Source organism: Labeo rohita, chromosome 5, assembly GCF_022985175.1.
Source record: "Labeo rohita strain BAU-BD-2019 chromosome 5, IGBB_LRoh.1.0, whole genome shotgun sequence".
Classification (NCBI taxonomy): Eukaryota; Metazoa; Chordata; class Actinopteri; order Cypriniformes; family Cyprinidae; genus Labeo; species Labeo rohita.
In genome coordinates this window covers 26,100,529-26,114,366 of record NC_066873.1, presented here as the reverse complement: position 1 = coordinate 26,114,366, position 13,838 = coordinate 26,100,529, and the positions used below count along the sequence as shown (strand labels likewise).

At 35.6% G+C, this 13,838-nt stretch overlaps 2 protein-coding genes and 1 pseudogene across 3 annotated transcripts in view; all 3 read left to right on the top strand.

The window, feature by feature from the left end:
• LOC127165124 (uncharacterized) overlaps window positions 1–2,723 on the top strand; it is a 3,742-nt pseudogene extending 1,019 nt beyond the window's left edge.
• A 7,261-nt stretch (window positions 2,724–9,984) lies between these two features.
• On the top strand, window positions 9,985–11,624 carry LOC127165864 (membrane-spanning 4-domains subfamily A member 8-like). The gene is made up of 6 exons (XM_051110816.1): window positions 9,985–10,152; window positions 10,292–10,411; window positions 10,500–10,556; window positions 10,690–10,806; window positions 10,966–11,102; window positions 11,486–11,624. Exons 1-5 carry the CDS (start codon window positions 9,985–9,987, stop codon window positions 11,095–11,097), a joined length of 594 nt encoding a protein of 197 aa, XP_050966773.1. The 3' UTR covers window positions 11,098–11,102; window positions 11,486–11,624.
• A 1,914-nt stretch (window positions 11,625–13,538) lies between these two features.
• ms4a17c.1 (membrane-spanning 4-domains, subfamily A, member 17C.1) overlaps window positions 13,539–13,838 on the top strand; it is a 73,700-nt gene continuing 73,400 nt past the window's right edge. Inside the window, exon 1 of one of the 2 annotated variants that reach the window (XM_051110810.1) lies at window positions 13,539–13,633. In XM_051110810.1, coding sequence (XP_050966767.1) covers window positions 13,540–13,633 — 94 coding nt within the window. In that variant the 5' untranslated portion in view covers window position 13,539. The remainder of the gene's footprint in view (window positions 13,634–13,838) is intronic. The other variant, XM_051110811.1, reaches the window with a different exon arrangement.

The following is a 13,838-nucleotide window of genomic DNA, read 5'->3' as shown; positions in this document are numbered from 1 at the left end:
TTACAAATATTGTGATAGTGTCAAATGAGACTGCACAGGGACTGAGGCAATGAGCAGTAGAGTAAACGTTGCAGGACTGTCTACAAGTACACTTGTACTATATCATAGAAGTGTTCAGCTGAATTATTGAATTATTAAGACTTTGATGTACTAATGGGGCATTTTTAAAACTTTTAGCCAGTCCAATTACCCACACTTGCGGTCTTGGCCACTTTATAGCACATGCATGTGACAGGAAGTAAGTGCTCAAGACTGTCCCAGGTCTTAATGATGCCAAACTGCAGTGCCCTTAAAGCACACTAAATCCACACCATTTTAAATACTGCTCAGGAGGCTTAGCGTATCCCATCGTGCATCATGTTTTGGAATAAATCGTGAGATCTTGCGAGAGAACCGGAAAACTTTCCAATGTAAGTTAAAAATGAATAATAATTATAATAATTAGATATTACAAATAATTTGGTAGTAAAACAAAGTGTTGCATGTTTTATGCAAAAAGAAGAATATTTATTTTGTACATCATTTGCTACTGCTTATTTATCACTTAATTAGAAGCACCACAAATTAAATTGACATCTGTTATAGGGAGATACTGAACAGACATTTAGAAGTTTATTTTAAAATGCAAAGTTGAAACTAAAAATAAATCTCTGTAAACACTCACATTTTTACCACACTACAAGTGTGTCCCGTCAGGTAATGAAAAGTTCAACACACACTTGTGGTTTTCATGTTCACTTCAACACTTGGGCCAAAAACAGGAAATACGTCATATAATTAGTCAAGGTGCAAAACTGCAAGTGTGAGTATTTGGACAAGGCAAAAGTTTAAGAAACAACATGTTATATATCTTATATATGCTGTACAAATTATAACAGCAGGAATGTTTGATAAAAGGGAAAAAAATAACACAGACCTACCACTGCAAATGTCTCCCTCCTCAGCTTTTTGTCTTCTCTGTTTCTAAATGAAGACCTCTCCACAAACAAGACTGGACTGACGGCTTCCTTTAGGTCTCCTCAGCTAAAAAAAAAAGGGAAAGAAAAAACAATTATATAGAGAATGTTAATAATGATCTGTGAGCAACATTTTTTTTTTTTTTTTTTTTTACATTAAAAGGTACAAGCATGGAATAGTAATTGTAGTGATTACTGTGGTATCTGTCGTAAAAGCACATCAAAACTAGCATTACAGTGGTAAAACCATAGTAAGTTTGGTGATTACTGTGCTATTACTATACATATAACAGTCAAACTAAAGATACTGCAGTAAAAGCATAATAAGTGTTGTGGTTATTGTGCTTTTTTACTGAAACTGCCACAGCAAAGTGCAGTTACTGTGGTAAAAACATGGTAAGTGTCCTGTTAGTCTGTTTTAACTTCAAATATCACAGTACAACTACAGTTACCGTGGTAAAAACATGGTAATTGTCCTGTTCACTCTGTTTTAACTTCAAATTTCACAGCAAAACTGCATTTACTGTGGCAAAAACATGGCAAGCGTCATGTTTACTCTGTTTTAAATTCAAATATCACAGTACAACTACAGTTACCGTGGTAAAAACATGGCAAGTGTCCCGTTTACTGCGTTTTGTAGTGTGTTAGCCGGTTAGCTTGCCATTCACTTTTAATTTTTCTCTACGCCTTTTTCTACACAAGTTCATCAGACAACAGTGGTGAGTTGAAATCATTCTACACATCTACGGTGAGTAATGGCTTCTTCTCCTTTCCTGGTAACCTGCATCACCTGTCATATGTATAGTTTATCAATCTCTGTCGGCAGCGAGGGATTCACATGTGACAAATGCAGGGAAATAGTTAGGCTGACAGAGAAGATTTCAGAACTAGAGACACGCATCCAAACTTTAATCGAGGATAGTAAGAATGTGAGGGCATTAGATATGGCTTTGGATGCGACTAGCTTAGGAAGTCCCGTACATTGTTCGGTTCCGGGTGTTTTAACAAATAATGCTACCTGTCAGATTGTGCTACCAGCACTGTGTTTTTCATACTGTAATGTTATGTTTAGGGTTGGGGTAGGTGTACACGTTAATAAAGCCTCACACAATATTAATATCATGCTGGAAGCAAAATCTGATAGGTAGCATTTTTCGCTGTCGAATTATGCTACCATCTGTTTTAATGGGAGGTAGCAAAATCTGACAGGGTAGCAAAAATTGTCAGAACACATCAAACAGGTTCTCCCCACTCAGTGACGCACCCACTGAGAAACCTGATCAAAGTGCTCTAGTTATTGGCGATTCTATTGTACGGAACGTGAAAATAGAGACACCAGCCACCATAGTCCAATGTTTACCGGGACCCAGAGCACCTGACATCTTGGAAAATTTAAAAGTGCTGGCTAATGCTAAACGTAAAGATCGTTATTCACGTCGGCACAAATGATGTTCGACTTCGCCAGTCGGAGATCACTAAAAATAATGTTAAAGAGGTGTGTGAACTTGCAAGTACGATGTCAGACACTGTAATTTGCTCTGGCCCCCTCCCTGCGTATCGTGGTGACGAGATACATAGCAGACTGTCGTCACTAAATGGCTGGATGTCTAAGTGGTGCCCGCAGAATAACATAGGTTTCATAGACAATTGGACAAGTTTTTGGGGCAGACCTGACCTGTTGAAAAGAGATGGTCTTCATCCCTCCAGGGGTGGTGCTGCTCTTCTCTCTAGTAATATGGCATATAGTCTTAGAGTTTGCACTTGACTAACTGGGGCCCAGGTCAGGAAGCAGACAGACTGGCTAATCCGACCGTCTGCTAGCCGCCTCACGTCACCAGAATCAGTTAATTCTCAGCACATAGAGACCCTTTCACCTAGATATCATGCTATAGAGACTGTGTCTGTTCCCCGAGCTAGACAATACAAAAGACGTCCAAACCAATTTAAGAGTAACAATCTAATCAACGTTCAACAAATAAAAAACTTACATAATACAGAGAAACAAATGATAAAACTTGGCCTTTTGAATATCAGGTCCCTCTCTACAAAAGCGCTTTTTGTAAATGATATGATCATTGATCATAATCTAGATGTGCTATGTTTGACAGAAACCTGGCTAAAATCAGATGATTACATTATCTTAAACGAGTCTACTCCTCATGATTACTGTTATAAACATGAGCCACGTCTAAAAGGTAAAGGGGGAGGTGTTTCTACAATTTATAGCAATATTTTTAGTGTTTCACAGAGAGCGGATTTCAAGTATAACTCATTTGAAGTAATGGTGCTTCATATAACATTATCCAGAGAAACAATTGTTAATGATAAATCCCCTATGACGTTTGTACTTGCTACTGTATACAGGCCACCAGGGCACCATACAGATTTTCTTCAAGAATTTGCTGATTTTATATCTGAGCTGGTGTTGGCTACAGATAAGGTCTTAATAGTAGGTGACTTTAACATCCATGTTGATATTGAAAATGATGCGCTGGCAGCTGCATTTACAGACATTCTAAATTCTATTGGAGTTAGACAACACGTGTCAGGTCCCACTCATTGTCGAAATCATACTCTAGACTTAATACTGTCACATGGAATTGATGTCAATGCCGTTGAGATTCTGCAGCAAAGTGATGATATCTCTGATCATTATCTAGTCTCGTGTATTCTCCAGATGACTAAAACTGTAAATTCAACTCCTTATTACAAGTATGGTAGAACCATCACTTCTACTACAAAAGATTGCTTTCTAAGTAATCTTCCTGACTTATCTGAATTCCTCAGCATGTCCAATAGCTCAGAAAAACTTGATGATGTAACAGAAACTATTGACTCTCTCTTTTCCAGGACTCTAGATACGGTCGCTCCTCTGCGCCTAAGGAAGATTAAGGAAAATAGTCCGACCCCGTGGTATAACGAGCACACTCGCGCCCTAAAGAGAGCAGCCCGGAAAATGGAGCGCAGCTGGAGGAAAACAAAATTAGAGGTTTTTTATCGTACTGCTTGGCGGGAATGTACCCTATCGTACAGAAAAGCGTTAAAATCGGCCAGATCTGACTACTTTTCGACTCTTTTAGAAGAAAACAAACATAACCCTAGGTATTTATTCAATACAGTGGCTAAGTTAACAAAAAATAAAGAACCAACAGGCACTGACTATGCCCATCAGCATAGCAGTAATGACTTTATGAACTACTTTACTTCTAAGATCGATACAATTAGAGACAAAATTGTCACTATGCAGCCGTCAATTACAGTGTCGCATCAGATAGTGCGCTATAGATCTCCTGGGGAACAATTCAACTCATTCTCTACTATAGGTCAGGAAGAATTGTATAAACTTGTTAAATCATCTAAACCAACAACTTGTATGCTAGACCCTATTCCATCTAGGCTACTAAAAGAGATGCTTCCAGATCTCATAGATCCTCTGCTAAATATTATTAATTCATCACTGTCATTAGGATATGTCCCCAAAACCTTCAAACTGGCTGCTATTAAGCCTCTAATTAAAAAACCACAACTTGACCCCAACGAATTAACTAATTACAGACCTATCTCGAATCTCCCATTTCTGTCAAAGATATTAGAAAAGGTTGTATCCTCACAGTTATCTTCCTTCCTACAGAAATATGATATCTGTGAGGATTTTCAGTCAGGTTTTAGACCGTACCATAGTACTGAGACTGCTCTTATTAGAGTTACAAATGATCTACTCTTATCATCCGATCGTGGTTGTATCTCTCTGTTAGTGCTACTGGATCTTAGTGCTGCGTTTGATACTGTTGACCACAACATTCTCTTGAATAGACTTGAGAATTATGTTGGCATTAGTGGTAGTGCATTGGCATGGTTCAAATCGTATCTATCTGACCGCCATCAATTCGTGGCAGTAAATGATGAGGTATCATATCGATCTCAAGTGCAGTATGGAGTACCACAAGGCTCAGTACTAGGGCCGTTACTCTTTACGCTTTACATGTTACCCTTGGGTGATATCATCAGGAAATATGGTGTTAGCTTTCACTGCTATGCTGATGATACCCAGCTCTATATTTCTTCGCGGCCTGGCGAAACGTACCAATTTGAAAAACTAATGGATTGTGTAGTTGAGTTAAAAAATTGGATGACAAGTAATTTCTTACTGCTAAATTCTGAAAAAACAGAGGTGTTAGTTATTGGGCCTAAAACCTCAGCGTGTAATAACCTAAAACACTGTCTAATACTTGATGGCTGTTCTGTCAATTCTTCGTCATCAGTTAGGAACCTAGGTGTGCTATTTGATGGTAATCTTTCCTTTGAAAACCACATCTCTAGTATTTGCAAAACTGCATTTTTCCATCTCAAAAATATATCTAAACTACGACCTATGCTATCAATGTCAAATGCTGAAACATTAATTCATGCGTTTATGACCTCACGGTTAGATTATTGTAATGCTTTATTGGGTGGTTGTTCTGCTCGCTTAATAAACAAACTCCAGCTGGTCCAAAATGCAGCAGCTAGAGTTCTTACTAGAACCAAAAAGTATGATCATATTAGCCCGGTTCTGTCTACACTGCACTGGCTCCCTATTAAACATCGTATAGATTTTAAAATCTTGCTAATTACTTATAAAGCCCTGAATGGTTTAGCTCCCCAGTACCTGAGTGAGCTCTTATCGCATTATAGTCCCTCACATCCGCTGCGTTCTCAAAACTCTGGCAATTTGATAATACTGAGAATATCAAAATCAACCGCGGGCGGCAGATCTTTTTCTTATTTAGCACCCAAACTCTGGAACAATTTACCCTACAATGTTCGGGACGCAGACACACTCTGTCAGTTTAAATCTAGATTAAAGACCCATCTCTTTAACCTTGCTTACACATAACAAATCCACATTCTTATAATTCAAATCCGTTAAAGGATTGTTAGGCTGCACTAATTAGGTCAGCCGGAACCGGGAACACTTCCCATAACACCCGATGTACTCGGTGCATCGTCAGAAGAATGGCATCTACGCTAATATTAGTCTGTTTCTCTCTTATTCCGAGGTCACATTAACCACCAGATCCAGTCCGTATCCAGATCAGATGTTCACTGCAGTCCCCGGATCCAGTCCGAACCCAGCCCAGACGGTGGATCAGCACCTAGAGACGACCTCTACAGCCCTGAATGTCAGCGGAGTCCACATCAACTAGATGAGCCCCAGAGACGGATCCACATTAAAGACCACATCACCTAGACGGCTGTCGGCACAAGACCACGGGAACTTTGGCCAGAGGAGAACTGGCCCCCGACTGAGCCTGGTTTCTCCCAAGGTTTTTTTTCTCCATTGTTGGGGACACTTTCTCTTAACACAATATTTCATTTTATTTTATTGTTTTTGATTAACTACCTTTACCTATAATGTGAGTGTTTAATGTTGCCTTTGGCATTGTTGATGTACTGTTTCCTATTTAATACTGTACAGCCGCCTTGTCACAATTCTGTATTGTTAAAGGCAGTATATAAATAAAGGTGACTTGACTTGACTTAAAATTTGTATTAGTTTGCATGCATGTCAGCTTATAATCAAACAAAATGTTGAAATTTATATTTGTTTATGATACAGCTTCTCTAAATTTCCCCAAATTTCCCATTAATTCCCATAAATTCCCGTAAATTTCTGTTAAATTTCCAAATTGGAATATTTCCAAAATTCCCCAGACAAAGTTTCCATGGAAAGTTTCCGGAAATTTACCGGAAATTTACCGGAAATTTTCCGCCCCTTTGCAACCCTAGTTTTAACTTCAAATTTCACAGCAAAACTACAGTTACTGTAGTAAAAACATGGTAAATATCACGTTTACTGTTTTCACTTTAAATTTCACAGTGAAACTGTAGTTAATGTGGTAAAACATGGTAAGTATCATGTTTACTTTGTTTTAACTTCATATATCACAGTACAACTACAGTTACTGGAGTAAAAACATGGTAAGTGTCATGTTTAATACGTTTTAACGTCAAATATCAGTAAAACTGCAGTTACTGAAGTAAAAGCATGGAAAGAATCATGTTTACTGTGTTTTAACTTAAAATATCACAGTACAACTTGCAACAACTGTTTGAACAACATCTTTGAACCTGATATAAATATAAAACTGATGGGAAGGTCTTTGACGTCACGTGACAGAGGTTAATGGCTCCAGTTAGCAGGTGTGTTCGATTAGTTAAACGCAATGAAACGCAAAGACGGATATAATTAAGTGAATAAACATACGGCGCTAACCTGATTAATAAAGAAGACAGGATACATTTTAAAACAAACATTAAGACAGTGTATTTACGACTACTCACCCAACCTGCAGCACACGTAAACTGATGGCAAATATCGCGATGTGTGCTGAATGAGACTTCCTGAACGTGATTTCATAGCGATCATTTCATGTCCTTCGCGTCTGTGTTCTGACGCCAAAAGTTTCCCATTGAAATCAATGTAGGTCCCAGTTCGTCGATATAGTGACGCCGAGGGGCGCCGTTGACGTCTTCATAGTGACGCTAGAGGCGCTTGACCGTTCTGCAGTTTTTGACGCCTCGGGAGTGATAATGGGTTGATGAACAGCATGTCCTATAAAAAAAGAGATCAGGAGCAAAATTTATTTATTCATTTTCAGTAAACAATGTAAACATTCGTATTTGAGTTTTTTCAGTAACTCTAACACTTAGCGGTTGTACGTTATTTTACATTACGTGTACTTACTGTGTACCTCCAAAAGAGTTCTGGTAAAATAAGGTAACTACATGGGGTAGAATTAGGTTTAGGGGTATGTTAGTTATTGTAATTACTATGATAAGTACATAGTATGTACATGAGGAACAGGACTGTAAAATAAAGTGCTACCGTAGCTTTAATATGTCACACACACAAACATGCTTAAGATCTTAATTTATTTTTTAATTTAGTAGTGCATCAATTTACCTAAGTGCTGATATTCTTGTACCTTTGTTTGTAATAAAAAGTTTAAGCTTCATTGTTGGAAGTGTGTCAGAAAATTTATATTGTTCACCTGGAGACTAGGCATGTTTGACACCGAGAATCAGAATTGTGTCCATTAAAACCAGAATTCTGTTTAATGAACAAGAAGCTGTTTCTGTGCATGGCAAGAAAATGTGCCGTTTGTGGTTTGTAATCAGTTAACCTTCTGTATCCGTTCTCAGTGTTTCTGAGCAGAGATACAGTAATGCCTTTAAAAGCAATACCTTTAAAGTATCAAGCAAAATATGGCATCATGTGTATGTTGCTCACGTGTTCTTATGCTTGTTCTAACATGTCTTACATTAAATTCCAATTTGGTCAGTGCTAAAAACAGGAAAGAAACATTTTGCTAATGTTGCAAAGTTAGCAAGTCTACTCAAGTTTAGGCTTTATGGTTAAATAGCTACACAAGCCAGCAAATATACAGCTAGCAAAAGGAAATAAAATAAGGCAACCACAAATGCGCTATGATAAACCACCTTCAGCTTGGTTCGTGTGACACTAGAGCAGTCTGCTGTCGTTGTCTGAGCTTGTATATATATATTGAATCCGTAACCTAGTGCCATGCTCTACTGTTTGAGCAATAATGCTAGATTTCTCTTCAGCCCAGACATTGAAACCTTTCCTTAGAGCATTCTCCCTTTTTGTTGTAATATGATGTATTAAATAGTCTTTATATGGCCTGTGGCTGTTGTTGATCGAATGAAAAATCTGATGTGAATGAAAGAGTCTAATGTGAATTGAGTACCCTTTGTGCCAAAAATGAGTAATAAAGCAGTAACGGAATTAAGAATGTTACATATTGTAACTAGGACTTTGAACCAATGACAATTATTTAAATGGATTTAATTTATAAATAATCATAAGGAAATAATTATACTGCATGTATTTTGAACACACCCTAGTGCTCTTAGAAGAGTTCTGATTATTCTTATTAGTTTAAAAAACAAATCAGAGAAACACACATTGTCTATCATCAGTTGCTATCATCAGTAAGTTATTTTGCCTTGAATATTATTTTTTATAAAAGTGCTTTGTATTTTAAGAAGTTGGCCATTAACAGAAACTGTACACTGAAGCAAGCCCCTCCTTAATTGTTCTTTACGGAGTTCACACACTCAAAAATACAGAAAGAGTTACCAGACATCAAGTAACCTCATTTCAGGTAAATTATTTTATAAATTAACATCAAGATTCTTTTCTATTTTGTGTGCTTGTATACACTTTGTGATGCAGCCATTTAAGAAACAAATGTTTTGACAAAATAAAATCTAGTGGTTGTTTTGGTGTAAGTTGTTGCTCATTTATTGTTTGGTACTAAAAACTAAGTTGAAATGTTTTGTGATTTGTTAGGACATTAGGCTCAACAAAAGCATCTTAGTCAAAAAGGTATTTAGCAACACACAAAAGAAATTGCATTTGTAACAGTACAAGAGTAAAAAAATCTATTATTTGGTTAAAGATGAGTTCCATTACTCTACAATGAACTGTAATTAATATTATTTAATTTATGGTGACATTTTATAGTTTACAGTGAAAGACCATAAACTGACATTCCCAGAATTGTCGCACGTCACATTTGATGTTTTGAAAGACTATGTTTCTTCTAATGATTTATGTTACATCTCATGTTGTTAAATTAATGTTTATCGCATTATTTTAGTGTCATCTGTGTTACCATGTTGGTGTTGTGCATTTACCATATGTTAGTATTTACCACATTTAGCTTGTGGAAAAGTTTGTGATGAGCTTTGATTCATCATGTGGCTTTCTCATTACCATCTGTGTTCTTGTTGGTTGCCAGTGTATTACAAAGATATGAAATAGAATTTAATATTTCAGTAGGTTGGTTTTTTAACACGATATCTGTCGTTCATTCATTCATTCATTCATTTTCCTCTTTTTTTTTGTCCTCTTTAAATAGTCATACGTTCTCCTGTATACAAAGTCCTTTGCTCACATTTATTTTTTAAACTTTGCATTACATAAACATGCTTATTACAGAAATACAGAACTTTTCTAAGAATGGAAAGCAGCAAGGTCATCTCCACTGACAAACCTACAGTCGTCATCGAAGTAAATTCACGGGTGATACAAGACACTGTTATATTTGTTGATGGACACGAGGCCGCAGGAAAAAATCACAATACGGCTATTAAAGGATTTTTCAGATTACAACCAAAGGCACTGGGGGTAATGCATTTAATGGTGAATTATAATGATATATAATTTTTAGAATGTTCTGAGTATTTCATTTCTTCTAGATCACTGCATTAAAGCAGACATTTTATGCTGTCATGAATAAAATACCTGACCTATATGTGCCCTCCAGACTGTCCAGATAATGATTGGAGCGATGGTCTTCATACTTGGTGTTATACTTACTACCAGTATCTACAATTATTATGCAATTCTTGTCTATAGTGGCATAACATACTGGGGGTCCCTTATTGTAAGTTTTATTTAATGGTTTTGCTTGCTTTAATGTTTCTCATTTTAATTTTCAGAATGACCTTTAAACGCCCTTTGTTTTTCCTCAGTATGTCAGTGTTGGCTCTTTGTCTGTTGCTGCGCAGAATAAACTTCATCCATGTGTGGTATGTACATATGTGTGTGTAATACGTACAGTTTTTTAAGTAGGGCTTCCCTACTTAAAAAAAATTCCTAAGTGTCAAGCCTTTTAAATGATCTGTTATTTCTGATTCTTACTAGTACATTCTGTTCCTGTAGGTGAAAGCCTCTCTTTTAATGAATCTGTTCAGTGCCATAACTGCAGCGTTCTCCATTATTCTGATGGGCATTCAATTAGAAAAAATATCACGGGATGAGCCAACTTTATACGTTGAGGTATTTTATACACAATGTGCAATATTTTATACTCATTTTTAATGTGTAAAACAATGCAGTTTTGTCCATTAATCTGACTTCTGTATGTGTGCGGATGTGTGTATTCTGATTTTCTCAACTTTTATAATTAGCTCAAAATGATTCCTTCAATTTTTGCAGTATTTTACTTTGCGGGTTATTGGAATAATGCTGGTGTTCACCATTCCTCAGTTCATCATCTCCATCTACATCTCAGCATTTGCCTGCAAAGCCATCTGCAACAAAAACTCTACAGTGGTCAATGTGGACTAAACTAGGTAAATACTTTCAGTGGTGATGAAGCTATAATTGCTATTACAAGCTTGGCAATAAGTTTTATCACAACAATCAATAGTTAGTGTTTGTGCCGATGTTTTTAGAGAACATTGCAACTTCACTACACAAGCAGAATGATAAAACTAGCAGAATGTAAAGAACATAAAGAATGACCAGGATGTTTTATGGTAACCTGCCTTTAACCTTAGTGCACATCATACTGTATGTAATATATACTATACGCCAATAACAACATGTTTTATTGTTTTTCTTTTTGTCATTTATCAGTAGCCTATAAAATTAGTCTGTATGGTGTATGCTTTTTATTAGAATTCAAACTATAGAGTCTCTTCTGTACTAATATAACTTGTCTGTTACTTCCAAGGGACCCTGAGTTACAGTGAGGTGATGCTACAATCCAAAAGCTGGGAATTGGTATCTTAAATAATTGATCCTCATATTTTTGTATCTGTTCTAGTGTTACAGGCAAAAATATTTATGGATATTTTGTGACTGAATTTTTTGTCATGTACTTCATTTCATGTATGACATGGACCAAAGATTGTATTTGTTAACCAAGTTTCTGAGTACTTTGATCTTGGATGTTAATTATCTTGTGGTACAGTGGACCACGCACATGGTTCCTAATGCTCTGTGCATGCTTTAAAGGGCAATTTTTAATAAGCGAATAAATTTTAATAAGTGATTTTCTTTTACTAAAACTATAGCATCACTTAACAGTATTTTGTTCAGTGCTTTGTGTGTGTGTGTGTGTGTGTGTGTGTGTGTGTGTGTGTATATACTATTCCAATATACACTCATTCAGAACCTTGATTAGCAAATACAATCTTTGGTCCATGTCAAGCATGAAGTGAAAAATCGACCAATCAACCAATGTTTCTCTTGCCTCTAACTTTTAATACCACTGTCCTTACAATCAATTCACCACTGACAAAAATGTAATACGACGGATACTTTTTTTTTAATAAGAAATAGAAGTCATGTTAAAACAAATAAAAAAAGTGTGATTTTAGCACAATACCTGCCAAATAGTGAGCACATGTTGTAAATGCTTAATAAATATATTCATTCTACTTTTTTCACTCAAAACCAGTTTCCTGACTTATTTCATGATGCAGAAAAATGGACTATTGTAGTAAGACTAAAGAGTGCTGTATTTGTTGTATTCTGTCATTTATATCTAATGACACATCACTTAATATGTTGCTTACAAGTAACCGCTCTGTGTCTAACTCTTGATAATTTGCTTTAAATCAGTGTGCTTTTACTCTTAAATTGTAAAAATTACATTTTGATTGGGTAAGTGAGAAATTTGGGTGGGCTTAGCCTGTCCTCACCATGCTTAGAGCTGGTCTTGGGCTCTAGCGTCCCTTTAGTTAATGTGACAATCATTGCAGGTGATATTTCAGTGAGTTTTGATCATTTAATTTAAAGTTAGTCCCTTCTGGATTTAATTAAGAATTATGACCTTACTCCATCATTTACTACTAAATAAGTGCCCAACTACAGGATTATTGTGTTTATGATTATGTTTAAACATGTCTGCTGGTGCTCCTTTAACTGGAGATATTTTTGGTTCTCAAATGGACATAATTTACACTGTAAAAAATATAAATACATATTATCCAGTTTACAAAACATTTTAAGTCTCAAATATCCCTTGTCAGACCAACAAAATTATTCCAAATGTTGTTCCAAATAGTCAAACACAGTTGTCTGAACAAAAAATTTTATATTGTTGAAATGTTAATGCTTTGTGAGTTCCCAGCATAGATTGCAGCATGAATAAATTATGCAGTTACTGTTATAGGATTATTGTTTTGCTGTTTACTGACTTAATTTTAAACTTATTTAACTTTTTTTTTTTTGCACTGTGATGTACAGAGTTCATCTTTTAACATTTGTTTATTGCAGTTGTTCTTGAGATTTGTGAGTCTAGTTTTGAGGCAACCACTTATATCTGTTTGCTGGATATTTTAGTCTTGTGATGTTTTACAAACAAAGACAATGTTGTCTACATATTAGACTTAGTTATCCATTAAGGTTTCTATAACAGTTCACTATTTGCCATTTGTAAATAAACAAAAAATTGACACAAAAATAAATAAATAAAATAAATAAAAAATATTTTCCTCAACAACAGTAATTGTTTGCTGTTACAAGACTTTTTCTATTAGCAAAATAAGACAATCAGCATTGCAGGAACAAACAAATTTATGTTGACTAATCAAAGTATCTTTACTGAGGAAAGACTATTGTTGAGAGAACTCAAAAGTCTTACTGCATCAAGTTGCTTTATTTTTTAAAGTTTTCTCAACTATTTATTTTTTGTTTTTTTTTTTTTACAGTGTATGCTACCTTGTAGTTTTTATCTTATGTAAAGCTGTTTAAATTTTAGGAGAAAGGATATTATGACACATGCTCCTCCTTAGTGGTTCTTCACTGTTCACACACAAATATATATCAGAAGAACAGTCAGACATCCACATCAACACAACTCATTTCACTTCAGGTAAAATATTTTATTTATCAGTTAACATGTATTATTAATAATTAAATGATTTCTGAATTTTATTGTTTTATGCTTAAGGGGATCATTTACCCACCTTCATGTTGTTCCAAATTTCTTTCCCAAAAATGAAAATTCATCAAAAAAACCTTCATTTTCCAAAGAATCTTTTGGTAACATGAAAAAAAGATTTTAGAAGAATGTAATA

Excerpts from the sequence above, each read along its gene's own strand:
- LOC127165864 (XM_051110816.1), top strand. The coding sequence starts at position 9,985 with ATGGAAAGCAGCAAGGTCATCTCCACTGACAAACCTACAGTCGTCATC. Across the intron at positions 10,153-10,291 it reads TACAACCAAAGGCACTGGGG|ACTGTCCAGATAATGATTGG; the intron begins GTAATGCATTTA and ends TGTGCCCTCCAG. Across the intron at positions 10,807-10,965 it reads AGCCAACTTTATACGTTGAG|TATTTTACTTTGCGGGTTAT; the intron begins GTATTTTATACA and ends CAATTTTTGCAG.